The sequence below is a fragment of the Odontesthes bonariensis genome, chromosome 4 (assembly GCF_027942865.1).
Source record: "Odontesthes bonariensis isolate fOdoBon6 chromosome 4, fOdoBon6.hap1, whole genome shotgun sequence".
Lineage (NCBI taxonomy): Eukaryota > Metazoa > Chordata > Actinopteri > Atheriniformes > Atherinopsidae > Odontesthes > Odontesthes bonariensis.
In genome coordinates, this window is record NC_134509.1 from 26,308,181 (window position 1) to 26,327,796 (window position 19,616).

General features: G+C 40.0%; 1 protein-coding gene across 3 annotated transcripts; it reads right to left on the bottom strand.

Moving 5' to 3' along the window:
- Window positions 1–701: 701 nt before the first annotated feature.
- Window positions 702–18,234, bottom strand: LOC142378821 (choline transporter-like protein 2). 3 transcript variants are annotated; one of them, XM_075463730.1, is made up of 22 exons: window positions 18,027–18,233; window positions 10,731–10,779; window positions 10,569–10,642; window positions 8,452–8,536; window positions 8,254–8,338; window positions 8,040–8,159; window positions 7,869–7,929; window positions 7,636–7,762; window positions 7,350–7,433; window positions 7,021–7,133; window positions 6,813–6,944; window positions 6,624–6,723; window positions 5,873–5,965; window positions 5,642–5,726; window positions 5,198–5,460; window positions 4,811–4,905; window positions 4,372–4,475; window positions 4,203–4,276; window positions 3,877–3,947; window positions 3,692–3,780; window positions 3,517–3,601; window positions 702–1,370 (listed from the first exon to the last, which is right to left on the bottom strand). In XM_075463730.1, the coding sequence occupies exons 1-22, from the start codon at window positions 18,064–18,066 to the stop codon at window positions 1,261–1,263; spliced, it is 2,139 nt and encodes a 712-aa protein (XP_075319845.1). In that variant the 5' UTR covers window positions 18,067–18,233; the 3' UTR covers window positions 702–1,260. The 3 variants fall into 3 exon arrangements, with proteins under 3 accessions (XP_075319845.1, XP_075319843.1, XP_075319844.1); XM_075463728.1 differs by lacking the exon at window positions 702–1,370 and adding an exon at window positions 1,530–3,279 and having other exon boundaries at window positions 18,027–18,234; XM_075463729.1 differs by lacking the exons at window positions 702–1,370; window positions 18,027–18,233 and adding exons at window positions 1,530–3,279; window positions 12,743–12,936.
- Between the last annotated feature and the right edge of the window lie 1,382 nt (window positions 18,235–19,616).

The following is a 19,616-nucleotide window of genomic DNA, read 5'->3' on the forward strand; positions in this document are numbered from 1 at the left end:
TCACAGCTGCAAAGTCATGCTGAAAAAAACTTACTTAATTAAAGACCAGTCAGCTAATGCCTCACTATGCCAAAAATGTTGTAATTTAATCAATTTACCGGAGAAAATACGTCAGAAATACCAAAAATGTATTAAATGTATTATTACTATAGGCCTATATAGTATTTTGGTAATGTTTTAAAACCTAACAATCAAAACAACTTTACACAATGTCACCTGACAATAAAAAGTTAACGGACTTTAGTGAAATGATCACGTTAATTACCTCACCTTAGCCTCCGTTACCAAGCTTTAAGCTAAATCCATTCCATTTTTAACATCAACATCGACATTTCATGCTAACCAAATGTAAAAATAACGATGTCTAAGAGTATACTTCTGATAGATAATGCTTAAAAATGTAAAAAACGTTTAAAATGCTGTTATTTTATTAACTTACCAGTAATTGTTCTTGACGAGCAATTGAGGTTAACGGAGCTGCGTCTCTTGTTTGAAACTGTGGCGTCTCCGTGACCCACGTGACTTCCGCATTCCTTTCTTTCTATAGAAGTCTATGGGAGTGTCGCCACTCTCTTTTTACACCACTCTGCTTTCAGCAGTATCAAACCCAACACTATATGCTGGATCACACACATAAAAAAAGAGTTTGTCCAAAACTAAATCTACGAAGCAGTGGCCGTTCTTCCCTTTGAACACTGATATCATAATACAAACTTTTATTAGTTTACAACAAAATGAGAGGCAATGTAAACAATACAAACTCCTTACATTCACAATAAAAAAGGCCATGAAAGGCCATGAAAAAAAGTATTAAAAAAACAATACTTCTGTATCAAGGTTATCACTTGAGTAAACTCTTATGGCTTTGATATTCACACTAAGTTTTTAATGACATCTTTGCTTTGGTGAGCTAATGTAATATAGTGCAACACATTTTGTTAAAATGAAAACGTTCATAACTGTTCATGTTCATGCTGCTTGTTTGTCAGAAAACAAATCATTATAATGTCAACATGTATTGTGAGATATAGAAAAAGGTTTTAAGGCAAACTTTTGTTTAAATTATCCACAAGTATCCTCGTGTTCCTTTTGTAAATAAAAGCTGCCTTTCTCGGGCAGGTGCTCAGCAACACTGTCGAGTTAATAAGTAATAAATGAATCCAACTTGCAAGACAAAGACACACTTTTTATGTACATTCAAGGAAATGACACAGTCCTTTTGTTCATTTCACAAACACACACACAAATGCACACTATGACTTAGTCGGCAGTTTTGGGCTCGTTGTTGGACTTCTTCATGAGGGTGAGTAGGTGCGATGACATGAAATACGGCCTCTCATTGGATCCATCGTTGCGCTCCAGGTCCTCCACTGTGACATGAAAAGAGATAGTTGAGGAACAATAAACTGTAATTCAACTTACTTACACTGAGGGATTGTCTGTATAACCGTTTTTACCTTTCAGCTAAAGATGAAGAGTACTTTATCGAGTAAATCAAAGGTATAGAAGGAAAAAAGTGGCTGGGGCCATTGTGTTGCAAAGAAACTGTTTATTTAGTCTGACTTTTCTAATGTTGTTCTTCAAGTATGTTTTAGTTTTAAATGTGCACAAATCATGACCGCACAAACTCAAGAATGTGTGATTAGGGTTCACAAGTATACACTTACTTTTTAGCGTCCACAAGCCAAAAAAAGTTACAAGTAATCAAGTACATTGACTTTTGTGAAATTGCTGAGAGTGCCCTTTGAAGATAAAAGTCTTAGCCGTTTAGATCTGAAAACATCTTGAAAAACACATCTTTACTCGTGACAGAACTACAATGATTAAATACAATCACCTTTAATCATGATTTACATCCAATAACTGTGGAATGTCATCAGAAACCCTTAGTGGAAAATTATCTTACATCTTATACGAAGTGACAGACACGAAAAGAGGTACAAAAGCATCCAAAGACTTAAGATGTTAGTTGCGAGCATTCAGAAGGCCATATCAATACCATGCAGCACTTAGACGGAGAGACAGATTTAGGAAAAGGACAGAGCAAGGCAGGTGGAGTCTGTAAACAAGTGGGGAGTCCGCTGATTACGAGAGGACATGATGTCTGCATCATGGCCACACAATCACAGCACTTATGCCAGTCCGAAATACCAAGGCAAGTAGGTGGCAATACCATATATGGGATCCCATCCTGGTGAGGATCTCAACAAAACTGAAGCCAACAAATACATAATAAACCCACAATACAGTATATACACAAGTTCCATCTGCAAAAGAAATGATCCAGTATTCATACTGTATATCAAATAAGTCTGAAACATTTTGGCGTCAGCTGGTATATTGTAAACAGTGAAAGAAATTCACTATCGATTGAGATGTTTGTTGTGGCTGTAAACACGGTTCTGTAGTGCATTCGGTAATGGGACTAAGACAACACATACTGACAGTAATCAGGCACAGGTTGAGCACTCACTATGTTCTACAGATCTTCACAATATAAAAAACCAACACTGTTCTACAAACCAGCACACGGGAGTATTTCTTTTTTTTTTTTTTCAAGCTACAGAGATGCACTGGGCTTTTGACCCGCTTCAGCCTTCACTGCCCGCAGCCCCCTGCAGGTGGACGTCACGCCACTCACAGAGCAAAGCTTTCTGAAATTCTAACGTGTATGACGAATATTTAACAGGCCCATATCACAAAGCTGTAGGTACACATCTACTTTCAACGCTTTAGGCTTTATGAGGTTTACCGAGCCTCAACTGCTTTGCAACAACTACTCCTGTGGTGCCGATGGAGGATCATCTTCCTTGGACTCCTCTTTTTCTTTTTTCTTTTCACCAATCTCCTCTTTCTCAACCTCCACGGCAGCAGCTGACACCTCCTCTGCCTTTTCCTCGGCTTTCAACTCCTGCTTTTCTGCTGCTTCTTTAACCTCCGGTTCTTCTTTCTTCTCAGTCTCCTCTGCCTGACTGACTTTTTGTTCCTCCGTCTTCTCCTCCTTTTGTTCTTCAGCATCCACCTTGGACTGGAGTGGCTGCGCCTCCTCATTGTCCTGCTTGAGAATCATCTGCTGTTTCAGCTCGACCTCTTCGTCCTGCTGCTGAAGAGGTGTTTCCTCCTCCACTTTCACCTTATCCGCTGGTTTCTCAGCATCCGCCTGGTCGACACCGTCGCACTCTTCCGCCACGCTCTGTGTTTTGGAGAGGATCTCGTGCAGCTCGGGAGACATGAAGTACGGCCTCTCTGAAGAGCCGTCATTTCTTTCCAAGTCCTCACCTTTTAAAGCGTGTTGGTATGCCGTGTTTTTGATTGGGTTAACGAGACAAACGGGAAAACGTAAAAGAGAAGGAATGTGGGAAAACAAAAGTGAAGTGAAACAACGGGAGAAATGAGACAAATAGGAGAAAAGTCAGAAACACGGCAGGAAGAAGAGAAAAACAAGCGGCTCTGCTTCAGAACAGTTTTATGAGTGAAGAGGAGATCTGGTGATCCACCAGAATGAGAATTACTCACAGAAGCAGAGGAACAGTGTGTCCACACACATGCCGTACACGCTGAAGAAGCCATGGGCAATCAGGTAGGCTCCCACTACCACTGTCTAGGAGGACAAGTTATAAAAGTCATCAAATGCCCAAAAAGTCAAAGCTCAAAACTCAGGATGAAATCATATCAAGTCAACTGTTCTCACCAGTATTGGCACCCAATAGTAGTTGAGGGATGGCACGGCTTCCTCTACAACTTTTATTTTCCCAGAGAAGAAGAAGAAAGAGAAAATCCCTGTACAGAGATAAAATGCAATTTAGTTTATCTAAACTAGAAAGTCTCAAAGTTCTCTCCACAGAGTCTGGATCTGTAAATAAAAGCTTCCCTTACCCACAATGCCAACAATAAGGAGCTTCCCAAGAAACAGCAGGAAGTCGGTCACTTTATCCAAAACAGCCACCCTGTGATGAATAAAGCACAGAGTTTGTCACTTTAAGCTAAGAGTAGCTTAAATAATGAATATCAATGCATCAGTGCATGTATTTGCTAAGTCATCTAACACTGGCCTCAGTCAACCAAGGGATGAACCAGTGTGCATCCACACATAACAGACAATGTGGCAAAGAACCACATTTTCCTGGCAGTATATGAAGAAACGACGGGTGACTCAAGATTTTTGCACAGTATTGTATCATAGTCGAATGATGACATCCCACCTAACGATGTTCCTCATGAGAAGGAAGAAGGCATCTCGAGCCGAGGTACAGAAATTCTTTCCATAGATTGCAATCTGAAGATAAAAGGAAATAAAAAGGAAAAATGGCGATCAAACCACTTGGACAAAGCCTCTCTCAATCAGCTGTATCCAGTTACAAAAGAGCTCACCATAATGTAAGCATTTCTGTTCAGGAACTTGATACATTTCTCCAAACACCAGAAACAACACTTCATGCATTTCAGCAGAAACTTAGCGAACTTGTTCTGAGCACCTGAGGGACACGAGAGAGAAAACAAGAACTTTATAATGACAGGATGTGCTAATGTTCAGCTCATACAGGGGTTACATGCACCTCTGAATATGTGTAACACAAAACTGTATCAAAGCGGATTAAAAGATGGGTGAAACAAGGCAGAAATATGATAAAAATGCAATCTACTCAAAGAATGTGGATTGTAAACAAATAAATGTATTTCTAAATGTTGAAATCAAGAATAAAAGCAACTTTATGAAAAGTATCTGATCAAGGGAGGACTATCCACATGCATCCATTCAAAACCACAGCAAAATATATGATAATAGTTGAAATAGCTTCAAACACCTAACCTTTTAACTTGTGATCCAGATACTCCAGAATGACCCTGATGACCTGGACCAAAGACAGGATCAGAGAGCCAAAAGCCAGGGAGCCTGTGTGGTATCTATACAGAAGCAGGAACAGAGGCCAACTGTGAGCATTAGACACATTTGCCCATTCACATGGCCAGGGGAACCCACCTGCTGACCTTAACATATGCCTATTTGGAGAGAATAACATCTTTTCCTCAAATTCCTGCCAGCTTTGAACGGCTGAGGTGCCCAAGCAGCACTAAACTAATCTTATTTATAATTTAAAATACAGAATATTAAAACATGTGTAAAACAAGTTCAGATTGAACAAATTCAAATTTAAAGAAGTATTAAGAAAAAAAAAAATCAGCTTTATATTCTAACCTGAGGGCCCGTCCCAGAGAGGAGAAGATGGGGTACGCGGGGATATCACCGGGCTTCTTGAAGGCCCAGTAATACGATGCAAATGCCCCAGACAGAGTGACCTGACCAAGGGCCGTCACAAAATTGGCGCACCAGAAGAAGAGGAATACGTTGTAAAACTGAAACACGATGAGGTATTTGTGGTAGACTGTCTCACCACCGTAGAAAGCAAACAGGCACTCTGCATCTGGACACACTGCTGAAACATTGGAGGTGTTGAATGTCTGTCGAGGAGAAGAAAAGAGGCAGAGTACTCCCGAGGTTGCTCGTGTAAGAAGCAACATAATCACAAAATTGGCTCCTTTATGAGCTGCTTCTTTCTAAATGTAAAATGTTTTCTGTCAGTCCCTTCTGTCATTTACAAAGGAAACTATAATTTGAGGAAGTTGACATTTGGAGGGGTACCTTCGGATTGCAGGTGTCTCGTGAGTACGGACAGTCGGAGTTGTTGAACACTTTGTACACCTGATCATTAGACGTAGACAAGAAACTGATAGGAGTTGTCAAGGTGACAAGGTGAGTATATCTTTGAAAAAGTCACAATAAAGAGTCCTGCTTGCATCAGTTACAGTTATAAAACGATGTAATAAATATACAGTGTCACTTTCACATCACGACAGGCTAATGAAAGGATACACAGCTGTGATGGCCCAGTAAGCGATCACCACAGCAAGAAGGACAAAGGTCAACAGAGGATAGAACAGCGATGACATCACGTGCCCAACAGCTCTGAGAAAGGAAACATCATTTTACCAAGTTTCCTTACAAAAAACATGCAGAAGAGGAAGGAAGGTCGATGTTTCTTTTTTTTAGTAAAAAAAAAACTAACTTTAAGGATGCAAATACAAGTTATAAATGCAACATTTTATAACCCGTCTGAATAAAACCTTGAACTGTACACATATCCAGCAGAGACAGAGCAACAATAGCAGGTTTTTTAGCATGACTTTAAGTCATAGAGCCTCATTTAAATATATCCTTCGTCTACAGATTTGCACATCCTGAGCACACTGTTGTAAACTGTTTGGTTTTTCAGTTGCATAAGGTGTCAATTTCTTTCACCGTTTACAGGTTTTATTTAGACTTTAATTTATCTTTTTATATGAAGCCACTCCTGAACGCATAATCAACTCTTAAGCTGCTACATACTTCACTATTGATAAGAACTATGCAACTGAACCAAAAGAATAACTCTGAGCCATTTCACGAGCTGAAAAAATACAATACTACTTTAGGAGAACTGCAGAAAACTTGTGTTTTCTCTCTCATTCTGTTGTTAGTATGAACATATTACAGAACCAGCTTTACAAACACGTAGACAGATCTGGTCACGCTTTAGAGAGCTCCTGCACAATGCCTCCAGAATAAGCGATCGGTTCAGACTGACCTGCTGGCCTCTTTGATGAGAGCGATAGCGATCAGGATCCTCTTCCTAAGGAAGATGAGGAGCAGGATGATGATGACCTCCACAATGGCCAGGATGATCACTGCAAAAGAGTGAATTCAGCAGATTTACGCTGTTTATAAACACTTGGTTCAGAAAAATATCAGACAGTGGAGGTGTTTTGGCCCTTACTGAAGGCCAGCCAGGTCTGTTTGATCTGGAGATAGACGGAGAAGTCCGTCTGCAGGCCGAGGTCACGGATGGTGACGTCAGCACCAGGCTCGCCTTTCAGATCGGAAAACTCCATGTAGCAGTGGAAAATACCTAAAAACAGTTGAATTAGTTCAATTAATTTGAAAAATATTAACAACTTCATTATGGTTAGAGGATAGGGACTTACCATATCCAATGACGAGAATAACCAAAACAATCATAACCCAGACCATGACGCCGGCCAAGAATCGCAGCAGAACGATGAAAATCAAGCTGACAACCATGGCGATCACCAGGCCACTGGAGGGGGTGGACAAAAGCAACATCTTACAACCTCCCTGTGTTCAGCTGAGTTAATGTTGTGCATAAATATCTGTTTCAGATTCACCAATTAGCTGAAGTTCACACACTGATACTGCTCAGTGAAATCAGACGATTAAATAAATGAATATAGAAAAAGAGGGTAATCATTTGAAAGCGTTTTTTTCTGTTACTGTAACAGTAAAGTAGACTTACACTAATATCCATTGCCAAGATTGAGTGTAGTCCTCAAAGATTCTCATAGCCACCTGGCGAGCTTCAAGAACCAAGTTTGACTTCCTGAAACAAAAGGAAACAGGAATACAAACAAACATTAGGTTCCATAATTTACATTTATTTTTATATTTGTAGATAAACATACAGTATGAATCCCAGGAATTTAGTACAAGGTTTATCCAACAAATCAAATAAACAAATCACAGTTTTTTTCTCGCATTTTGAGTGAACAAAATATGTTGTCACACAATGAAAAAAGACTCACTTTGACGCCTCTAGCACCTGAGAGGCATTGACCATGGTGCCTTCTCCATCATCAAAAGTGGTCACGTTGCCCACGACCACCACTCCACCTTTCATCGTTCCCAGGTCCGGGAGGCAGCGGCGCGTGACTGCAGAGGGAGTACTTTTATCAGTTTCAGCTTCAGGCAGGAAACACATCCACATACAGCAGCATGAAGGTGAAAAGTAATTGAGTTCAACACGCTTCTAACTTACAGGGTTGACTGGGCATCAGCATGGCGGGACAAAGCCCATCCTTCAGGATCTCAGGAGCACTCTGAATCATATAAAACAGCTTTAAGTCAAAGTGTCTATCATATTGCACATTTAACTGTGTCACTTGAAGCTTGTTCAGAATGTGAATATTCTCATTATCTGAATGTTTACCATTGTGGCAAAGTTAACTTCCTCCTTGCAGTATCTTTTGTAGTAGTCCTGGTCATCTTTGTTGCCTAACTTGGCTTTCAACAACGTAAGATACCTGTGAGGACACTTTTGCACACATATCTGCACACAAATAGCAACAGACGGTCATGACAGTTAGCTTGGTTGTTGGAATGAGCCGCAGTAATCATAGAACAATGCAGATACTTTTCCTGACCTGCGTGGTGGGACACTGGAGCTCCAGCAGCACCAGAGGACTTGCGCATTTCAGGATGTTGAAGTAGAATAGGAGAGGCTTCTTTCTGTGGTGTGAAAGTCAATCAGAGCTGTTGTCACGTGCATCATAGATAAAAATCATTATCTAGAATTGACATGAAATCATCATGTGAAACATTTCTGGCTTCAGGTAACTCACTCCAGATGTGTTCCAACCTGCCCACAGAACTGCCCCCTACTGTCTGTGGGATAAATCACTTTTCTGGGGTCACCCTGAGACCAGGCTGCAGAGACAGAAAATAAAGGGATTGTCCTGTGAATTCATTTAAAATGCTTCTGGAAGAATTCAAGTTTCAGATATGGAAATCATTGCTGAGCGAGAAATGCTCAATATTCAAATCAAAATGAAATCCTTGAACAGAGACTAAGTTAAAATGTCCATACACGCGTAAAGGTAGGACAAAGAGATTTAGAGTCTGAGAAAACAGGTAGACAATGTGTTGTGTCAGCAATGAATACAGTTAGTTGATCAACCGTGTGTCTTTACACCTTAGTTATAAACATCTCTCACATATTTACAATGTCCCTTATGAAAGCACACTATTCTGAACATGAGCCAAAATATTATGAAAGCTCACAGATGAAGCTCAAAACAATGATTATATTGTGGAGTGGCAAATGCATCCAGGGCTGTACTTATCCATTTTCTCCCATGGGCATCTGGACAATGTGCAGAGAATTACTTCCAAACTTTCTCCGCAGGTGCTATTCACAAGTGTTCCCAGTATGAGATTGTCCATGGCAAATACATTCTCACAGCTGGAAAATCCTCAGTACACTGAGGAAATCTGTGGAGTAGTTGTTCTCAGCATGTTTGAAAAGGGATGAGGCTCCCTACCTTCCCATAACGATGACTGTTTTCTGTGTTAACTCCTTCATTTCCTTCACATTTTTGAGAGGCTATCCTGTATCTTAATATATCCATCCATCCATCCATCCATCCATCATCTTCCGCTGGTCCGGGGATCGGGTCGCGGGGGCAGCAGCTTGAGCAAAGAGACCCAGACGTCCCTGTCCCCGGCCACTTCCTCCAGCTCTTCTGGGGGGACCCCGAGGCGTTCCCAGGCCAGCCGAGAGACATAGTCTCTCCAACGTGTCCTGGGTCTTCCCCGGGGCCTCCTCCCAGTGGGACGGGCCCGGAACACCTCACCGGGGAGGCGTCCAGGAGGCATTCTCACCAGATGCCCGAGCCACCTCATCTGACTCCTCTCGATGCAGAGGAGCAGCGGTTCTACTCCGAGCCCCTCCCGGATGACCGAGCTTCTCACCCTATCTCTAAGGGAGAGCCCAGACACCCTGCGGAGGAAACTCATTTCGGCCGCTTGTATTCGCGATCTCGTTCTTTCGGTCACTACCCACAGCTCGTGACCATAGGTGAGGGTAGGAACATAGATTGACCGGTAAATCGAGAGCTTCGCCTTCTGGCTCAGCTCCTTCTTCACCACGACGGGCCGGTGCAGAGCCCGCATCACTGCAGACGCCGCACCGATCCGCCTGTCAATCTCCTGCTCCATTCGTCCCTCACTCGTGAACAAGACCCCGAGATACTTGAACTCCTCCACTTGGGGAAGGATCTCATTCCCGACCCGGAGAGGGCATTCCACCCTTTTCCGGCCGTATCTTAATATAAATGTGTGGAATGAGCCATCTCTACCACTCAAGTTAGGTATGTAATCATTTTCTAAAATGTACTTTTGCTATCAAGTGACATTTCAACCGTATGTTAAAATATGATTCTTACCAAGAAAGTCTAAAAATGTTGAATTTTCTTTTTTGCTTTTTTTTCCCAGTGCTAACATTCTTCTTCTTCTTCTTCTTCTTTCAGCCTCTCCCGTTATCAGGGGTCGCCACAGTGACTAGAACTCGCTTCATTGACTTGGCACATGTTTTACGCCAGATGCCCTTCCTGACGCAACCCTCACCATTGGGACCCGCACTAGAAATACACTGGCTCGTGCTCCCCAGTGGCTGGGCACACACACTCACACCTAGGGACAATTTCATGTCACCAATTAACCTAACATGCATGTTTCTGGGGGGTGGGAGGAAGCCGGAGTCACCGAAGAGAACCCACGCATACACAGGGAGAACATGCTAACTCCACACAGAAAGGCCCCAGCCGGGAATCGAACCTGAAGTGTAGGAAAGCTGAACCTAGGAAATCACCCTGCTCAGGACTTTTGGTTATTTTGTCAGATTTTGAATATATAAGATAATAAACAAGTCTATATTATAATGATCAAAGTTCAATCTTACCAAGGATACCCACACCAAAGTATCCAAACAAGGCTACAGTGAAGAGAATACAGCAGAGGATATCTGTGCAGCTCCTGAAGATGGGAGAGGAGAAATATATTGTTTTTGATGTCTTCAGAGAGAAAAAAAAACAAGATCAGCAATTAAAACAGAGAGTTTTACCTGTTGTGGATTGGTCCTCTGAAGTTTGGGTCAAACTTCCTGGACTCCCCTGAGAATAAAAGAGACAAACGGCCGGTTAATGTTTCCGACTATAAACAGAATTTCTGACTTTTACCTTTAATCTGACGAGACTACAACACATGCTGTACAGCGACTGAAACAAAACTTTTAGGGACCCTTTTAGTTGACCTCTTAGCCACTTCTGATGTTTTAAATATTGAATCATGACCTCCATGAACCTAACTAAAAAGTCACAGGTGGCAGTTACATACTTATTCGAGTGTTTGGTTATTGTTAAAGATGTCATCTACATGCCACAATATGGCTAAATCATTTTATAACAAATACTGTTTGCAATGTGGGAGATTATTGCTTTTTTCTTTTTGAGATGAACCCAAATTGTCCAATTTTTGTTTTTTTTTTTGGATTGGAAACACTGTAATACAATCTAATCTGAAATAATAACTATTGTCCCGCCCTAGTTCACAGTCAGTGGAAAGATTAAGATGCTTTGAGTATGCTGTGATGATACGGTGATGATCATGGTGATGCGGCATCATGTGAAAGAGGCCATAGTTAATTCTAAAACAACATAAAATGCATATGTACGTGTTGATACCGGCTTGTAATGAACCCAGTATTAAAGATACCAAGTATTTACTTCTAAAAAATACATCACATACATACATACATACATCTAAATAACATCTCTTGATGTCTCATAAGAAATGGTCTGATGGTTAAAACACATCACTAAAAGATTCCTTTGACTGGAACCTTATTTATTCATTTTTTTCTTTCCGCATCATATAACAAATAAAGAAACAATACGTGGAGTAAATATGGTCATAACTGTTTTACTGTATTTAAACTCTATTTCATTGCCAAATATGATCTGAATTGCTTCTGAGATTTGAATTAAAAATGAATATATGCTCATTGTTCATTGTTTAGTGAAATTTTTTTTTTTAAGTTGTCATGGTAAAAAAGAGAATACACCTTATTTAAACTCTAAAGTAGTATGCATAAGGATATAATAATGGTAAATAAAAATCATTTGGTCCTGAGCAGGTTAGTTAAATACAACCTTAGATGAACAATAACATTTGACATATTTTCTTGTTAAATAAATAATGATACAAGGCGATATGAAATGCGTTGCTCATGTGAAGAGGAATTTACCAAATTTAAGACCTGGCAAGGACCACGTTATTGATATTCTTTATTATTTCATGATTCACAAAAGAATAAATAATGCCAGACCATGTCTCAGCAAAGTTTTCTCCAGAACAAAAGGATTCTTTCGCCTGACTGTCATGCCCAGCAACCCACAAAATGGCTCCCTGGTGATGGTGGGAGCTCCCTGTGGACATCACCAGCCGCCATGGCAACACCTCAGACATGACAGAGGAGAAATATCAACCAAGCCCACGGTGAGATCAACGTGAGCTCATTCTCAAAGAACAGAGAGCGCAATGGCAGTGAAAGACACCTTTAAATATGTTTTACATGAAAATCCGCTTGATGGCAGAGTTTGACTTGTGCAGACCTCAAGCTCAACCAACATTATTTTGCAAGATAACCAGAGCTCACTCAGAGCTCTTACACATCCTGTCCCGTTACTGTGTCTGCCACACCCTTCACAACAACTGAGCGGTTGTAAATTGCTTTTAAAACACTTTGCTACAAATACAAAGGGAGCAGTAGAGCCAAGCGGCTGTAACGGGATAGTGCTGCTGTACAATAAGCCTGCTACCCCGAACTCTGGTAATATGTTCTAACACACACAAATACACAAGATGCTCAAACAGTCCCTACTCACACAACTGAAATGCGTAAATTTGCTAGAAATAGATCCGACTCTAAGCACTTAAAGGCACTTGAAGCAATACAATAATCATCATTTGTTAAAACCAAGAGCAGCTATTCAAGTTAGCACTCTCTGATAACCTTAAATCGTGTCAAGAAGCTACTAAGTAACAGCTGACAATAAATCCAAACTGTAACAATACCTTCTCTTCCATATGTTGTCATTCTGTTGTTGTTTCTGATTGTCCTGCAGGCAGTTTATCTATTCCCCTCAGTCTGCTGTGTATTTCAAATGTTTCTTTATGTCTCCTTCCTGTTTGCTGTCTGTGTCCTCCAACTTGTCCACTTCCTTCTTTTTCTGCACTCAAACGTCTGCCTTCCCCCACTTTTCACACTCTCTGTTTGGTACCCTCTTGGCCCAAAAACGTCAACGCAGTTTCTACCAAAGTAGTATTACAAGAGGGATTATTTAGAAGGGGGCCTGAAAATAAACTTCAGAAATACTTTGGATGGTTCAGAGTTTGCTGTTGCAAAACATAAATTTTCACACACACACACACACCACAGGCAGTGTTTGCACCAGTGCTGTGTTGTGTTGTGAAACTGAGACAGTCTTAAGCCTCTGAATTATAAAACTTAGCCTATTTCTATTCATCTATTGTACATATGAACATGCAAATATCTCAAGATTTTAAATCTCTTTTCCAAGAGCAAGCCGTCTAAGATAGTAGCCGTACATGTTAAACAGCAGCTCATATAGATATGATTGAACAAAAAAGCTAGAATACAAAAATACTCACAGGATAAACTCACACCACCTCTCTCACGTCACATTCTTAATGATGCCCTCCAATTCGTCATTAGGGTTTATAATTTGAGTTATTTTTACAGATTATTCTGTGTCCAAGGTGCGCAGTTTAAAAAATAATGCAATTTTCATTACATTTCAGTACATTAAAAAGCAACGACTTTAGTTGTTATCGCTGATAACAACTAAAGCTGGTAATCCAATGCTGTTGTCTGTGGTCAGCCAATGATGTCCAACCCATCAAGTCATAAAGAATGCAGTGATGAGTGAGAGACATTTAAGTGAGAGACAGTTATTGTTACTATAATCAGTGATTTCCATAAGTTTAAAAAAAGAATAACAGGCTAAATTAAACCAATCGTCACTTTCAGCTTGAAAATGAGTTCGTCCTTTATCCATAAGCCCAGACACCTATATAAGGGAATCTTGCAAACCTGAGCAACTGAGATGATTTTGAACCAAACAAATCCACATTTACATCAGTTTCAGTGGTGGCAGAGCTATGTTAGAGACCATGAGATGCTATGTTAAAGCATCTCATGGTCTCAGCGAAATTATATGTGAATAAAGCTATGTCTATTTTATAGCCATCAACAGAAATTAAACAATCAGTTTTAAATTTCCTATGCCAAGTTTCATGAAGCTGGCCCGATGAAGCCATTGTGCCAGCATTTGTTGTATTTTCCCCCAGATCTTTATTCTTTAGGAATGAGACTTCTAAAATAACCTGATAAACTGTGTGCAGCTTTTCCTACAGCACCGCATGCAGCTGCATGCTGCACCACTATCTCCAAAGATATACATAACCCAAACTTCCTCTTCTGGGGTAAGAAAAAAAAACAACAACGTTCTCTCAACGTTTTCCAATTATTTTGTCACTTCAAATGGCATCTCTCAGATTGTTACAGCAATTCGACTGCATGGCCTCTCTTTCACACAAACAATGGACAAAGAAAATTGTTAAGACAATGATTTGGTTATGATGCATTGTGCCATACATGCAGAAGAGTGAGCCGCACTGGACACATGAGAAAAGACCATCCTACGTGTTCTCTGGACCACAAGACCACCTCTGCTGACATGTGACTGAGAAACAGGATGTCAGAGAATGAAATACAATACTATCTATTGATCTAATCTGTCACATAGACTGAGACTGAAAACAAGAAATAGCCAGACATTTGGAGACATGCGCTGATTCGCTTCCATGTTGGGAACACGATAAAATGAATGCCACTCTCAAAATAGTCTCAGACAAAGCTGTGGTTAGCTTAAGTTAGCTTATCATGCCTGGAATCAGAGGTGAATTAGCTAGCCTTTTAGTTAGCACGCTCAGTTGGTTCTTCTCCCGAGTCGGGAAGTTGCTCTCATATGTCTTCATGTGTTTTTACTACCAGCAAATATTTGTTTAAACCAATGCAAAGTTACTTCTTAAGACTTAAGCTACTTTTGCCAATCAAACATTTCCAAGCATCATCCTAATGTTTGCTCTCTTCAACTATGTTTCTAGAGATAATAACTCGTAAAAATTCAGATTTTTCAACCCAACAATATGAATTTTATCCGTTGAAAACATGGTTTCGCTAGCCTGTTACGCACTTGCCTTCTAACGTAAGCTTAATGTTGATTTTGTTGCTAGTTTTATCTTCTTTTCAGACCTTCTTTTCAGATCTTTTCAGCTACTCATTATTATTATTATTATTATTATTATTCTCTTTTTGGAAAAAGTAACTAGCATCAAATCTTGCAAATTTTAGGACAAACATCCCCAGTATGATGATGACGATCAGCTCAAATCACTGCAAAAACCGTTGTGTTTGACTTGTTTTTGTCGTGGTTTTGTCAGATGACATTGTGGTTCTAAGATCGTGTTTTTACCAGAGCACATCAGCAGCTTTGAAATGATCTGATGGTGACTGTGGGTACACGTGTAGTCTCAATGTGCTGCTTTAGAGTCACACTTTCTGACTTGTTTTACCATCTGACAACAGAAACAACACAATATGTAAAAGAGAGCAGCTCTATTGGGGATATGCTGCATTAATATGTGGTATATATGTTAGTACAGTGTGAGAGAAGCAAATAGATGGGATCACAACAATGCTAATTAGCATATGACTTAATCCACTGACCTTTAGTGACTTATTCCATCTTTTTTATTTGTGAAATTGGTTGAATGAATTTGACGATAGTTTCCTGACTTCTGTCTGCTTCAGTAAATGTAAATATTGTGGACGTATCTATTCTCATTGGAGTGGCCTGGTTTCCTCAGGTAGCTCATGAGGCCCAGATGTTGAAAACCCACAAGATTCAGTTTCATATGCAATTAGAAACGTCGGCCAATTATTCGAGCTTTGGCTGTATTCAGTATCTCTAGAATAATATACTAAGGATCTTTTTATGGAGTGTGAATGCTGAAGACTAGAACTACTGTGTGTGTATGAGTGTTTGTTAAAGGGAGCGATGATGTCATGAGTGATGTGAATCTCTAATGGGCCCTGAGGGGTTATCAGATGAATCTCTTCCTGCCTACCTTAATGGGTTAGTGGCTGCCATGGTTGTGCACATCTGTGTGTATGTGCATGGACTGCACATATGAGAGAATACGTTTACTCCCGTGTGTTCCTTACATTTTATCTTTTTTGAGAATGCAGCTCAAGATGATTAATTCATTAACCATAATTGTTATACAGGACTGTGTCAAGCAGGTGTAACAGCCTCAAAAACCTGCTTTTATAGCCACTGTTGAGCTCACTGGCCTACATATTCTTTATAGAGAAAATAAGGACACACATTATCGTCTCTTATTATTCCATAAAGCTGATAGATAGCTGAGATCAAGACCTCTGTGTACTCCTCATAGTCTGCTTGAATCAAACCGCAACACTTTGAGTCATTTTCTCAAACAAAGCAAATCATTAAATGATCACCACTGAACATTTAGAGGTGGGGTTTCTGTGTGTGTACATGCAGTGTGTGTGGCAATAAATGAGTGTTTGTCAGCGTAAAAGTGTATGGCAGTCTCTTGAGTGTGTCTGTGTAGATCAGACAAGGCTGAACATGCATGCAATGCATGAAGCCTGCATGCATGAACACCAGCCTAGACAGAAGTGAGGACTACTCACAGCTCAAACTCTGCTGATAAACTCCACTGTTAAAGAAACAATCAATGTGTTTTATGTGTTGATCACGTAAAGCTTTATCTCCACTTTAAAAGGTCAGGGTTTGTTTTTTTGTCCTTTTAGCCTTTGTGGGGGAGGGTAGTCAAAGAAGAGCTGTTTACATGGCAACAGGAAAGCTACAAGGAAACGCTCCATGGTGACAGCTCCAAGGATTGACATGGCATGAGGATGGGGAATGAAAACCAGATGTAGTGAAGAACCGGTTGAAATTGTCCATCATGTGCCTACTAGCTTATCGATTCCTTTTATCAGTGCATGTGTGTTCATCTGACAACTGGTTCTAGATTTACCAGCGATTAAATAATGACCTAATTGCTTTTGCACTTTTTAATTATTTGTGCACCTTTTAACATCATTTTTGGTTTTAACAAAGATAAAACAGCGAGGCTGAGCCTAAAAAGCTGTGTTCTACACACAAAAAAAAGAAAACAAATATATTGAGCTGATAGGCGGAGTCTGAAATTCCACTGGTATCAATAAAATCGGATCAATTCCCTGGGTATGAAGTCTATCTTTCATTCACTTTGGGTTGCAAAAGACAAAGGGATTCAGCATCAGGGAGGTCTTCCCAGTTAAATACCAGCTTGAGGATTGTGGTTGGCTTTCCAGGCCTGTATGACTACCCTGTCATGTAATAACAGTATATCGTGGGGTATTACAGCAAGAACAACACGGGTTGTGAAAACTTCATGACTCAACAGTCTATATGAACAACAACCCAGCCCAGACACAAGAAGACCACGCCAGGGTGCCGTGGGCTGCTAACTTACTGCTGCTGGAAAAAGATCTGTGTGACAAGCGTTAGATTCATCACTGAGTCATGTGTTTGGCTGATAAAGATGCATCCCTCATAATGTAAACATGTAAAGAAGAGTCAGTTTTCCAGAGACAATAAGCATCTGTTTCCTCCATATGTTTCTCTGCTTGTGAGAATCTGCGTGCACCTGAGAATTAAAACGACCATATGCCAATCTCCAAACACCAAATGGTTTCCAAGCCAAGAGGCACACAATACAACAAACACAATAAACCAAAAATAAACAGTCCATGCATGTGTGTTGCGTTCCCCGGCAGAACAGAGTGGCGTGAAAATCCCATTTAAAAATTAACAAAAACAAAACTGCCTTTTATTGTGACAACTGACAACCAGTTTTATCTCCTTACGTCAAATGCAGTCATTTAAGAACTAGGTGGATTTGTGGTTTTTAATGTAGTTTTTATCAAATACAGCCACCAACTTACAGCATGTAGCCTCCATTGTGTTTGCTTAATAACATGGAAATTAATTTAAAGCAACTTGTCACATATTTCTCAGAAAGGAACGCCACCCATTTAAAGAATAATCCGGCTGCGGAGGATGAGGATGCTTCCCGATCTGCATAAGATCCATGAGGTCCACACCCATCCATCCATTGCAGTCATTGTTTCCATTTCTTCGCCACTTACAGAGAAAAATCAAAGATCGAAGAGAAAGCGGTGACACACAGCTCTTCTTACCGTATTTCTTGGGGTCTGGGTTTTTCTCCTCCATCTCCATTCTCACGCGCTGCTCGGCTCCTCGCTGCTGATCAGACCTTTAGACAGGACAGTTACCATGGAAATGTCCAGGCAAAAATTATCATTAACACTAACCGACGGCTTCTGCCACAGAGCAGAGACCATTCCAAATCAATCGGCTGCACGGCGCATTCCAGCCTAACAAAGCAGAGGCAGCCAATGAGAGGACGAGGCATGTTAACTGGCAGCTTCGACAGCCAATCAGAGCGCGTCAAAGCCACACTCGCCTTTACTGCGATGGAATGTGAGGATAGTGACAACCTATGTGTTTTTACTTGTTTTTATGCGTTTATAAAGGCCCTAAAAATGACATAGTTATAGTTACTGACAAAAACTACGCTAGGCCTCAATGAAAAGACTGTAAATGTTCAGATGGTGGTAGAAATAACATTTACTTAAGCAAAATATACACTAATCACCACTTGATTATTCAGATTACTATCTATAAGAAATATCTTAGGCATCAGATAAAAGTCTATACAATGATCAGTTTTAGTCTCACTTTGAAGATATAGACGATTAAAATGTTTTTCACACATAGAAGTAATTAAAGTATTTTGTATTTTCCAGTAAAAACAAATAAAAGTGAATACAGAGCTTTACCATGTGCATAACAACGTTAGTTCTAATACAGTAAAGAATATTCCTCCACCACTCCAGCACAAGGTTGTCTAATCCAACAAAAACTTTTACTGTACATTATGACATTTAGATGACAGATGGCATGATAGATAAGCTCATAACAACGTACAAACAGGATACTATTCTGTAGTTAACAGATAAGTTTGGAAGCACATTTTTGTAGATTTGCCTCAACTGCAAAATTGCTGTTGTGTTTTGGTTAGTGTTGTTCCGTGTAGGCAGTACAGACTCTGAAGCATTTCTGTGATGTAAAACAAACTCGATGACCTTCCGGCAGAGATGAAATAATGCTTTAAAAGACAAACAACTGGGAGACACTATCACATATCATTTCGCTGAGACCATCAGATGCAAAAGTGTCATGTACAAGTGTCCCGGGAAAGCAATGAATAATTTAGATGCATGAAATTTAATCAGGTTTCTTTAGAAAACAATGAAGGCCCAACCTTTAGAGTATAAAGAATAACAGTCAGTCAAAGAAATAGCTAAATACATGTTAAAAACTTCCTTTATTTATTTATAATTTGCAGTTTTAGTAAATATCTTTGATTGGTTTTTCAGCTCAGAGGTTTTCAAAGAGGGAGACGGAGGCTACAAATAGTTTCAGCACAGGCTCAGTGAATGGAAGTAAACAAATATTATAACATATTAGTTATCAAAAGGGATTTACATAGAATAACCTTAATGTATGAGATGTGGCCAAACAAATGTTTCAGAAATAATTTATTCTTTTGAGGATTTTTACAGGATTTCCCAAAGAGACAGTCAGTCAGATCCTTTCAGTGCCATGTAACCCCACTGACAAATCAGAGTCCAAACAACTACCAAGAGAGTAAACAGCCAATAAGACAGGTAAAATTACCACTAAGTGACAACAAAGGCACTCAA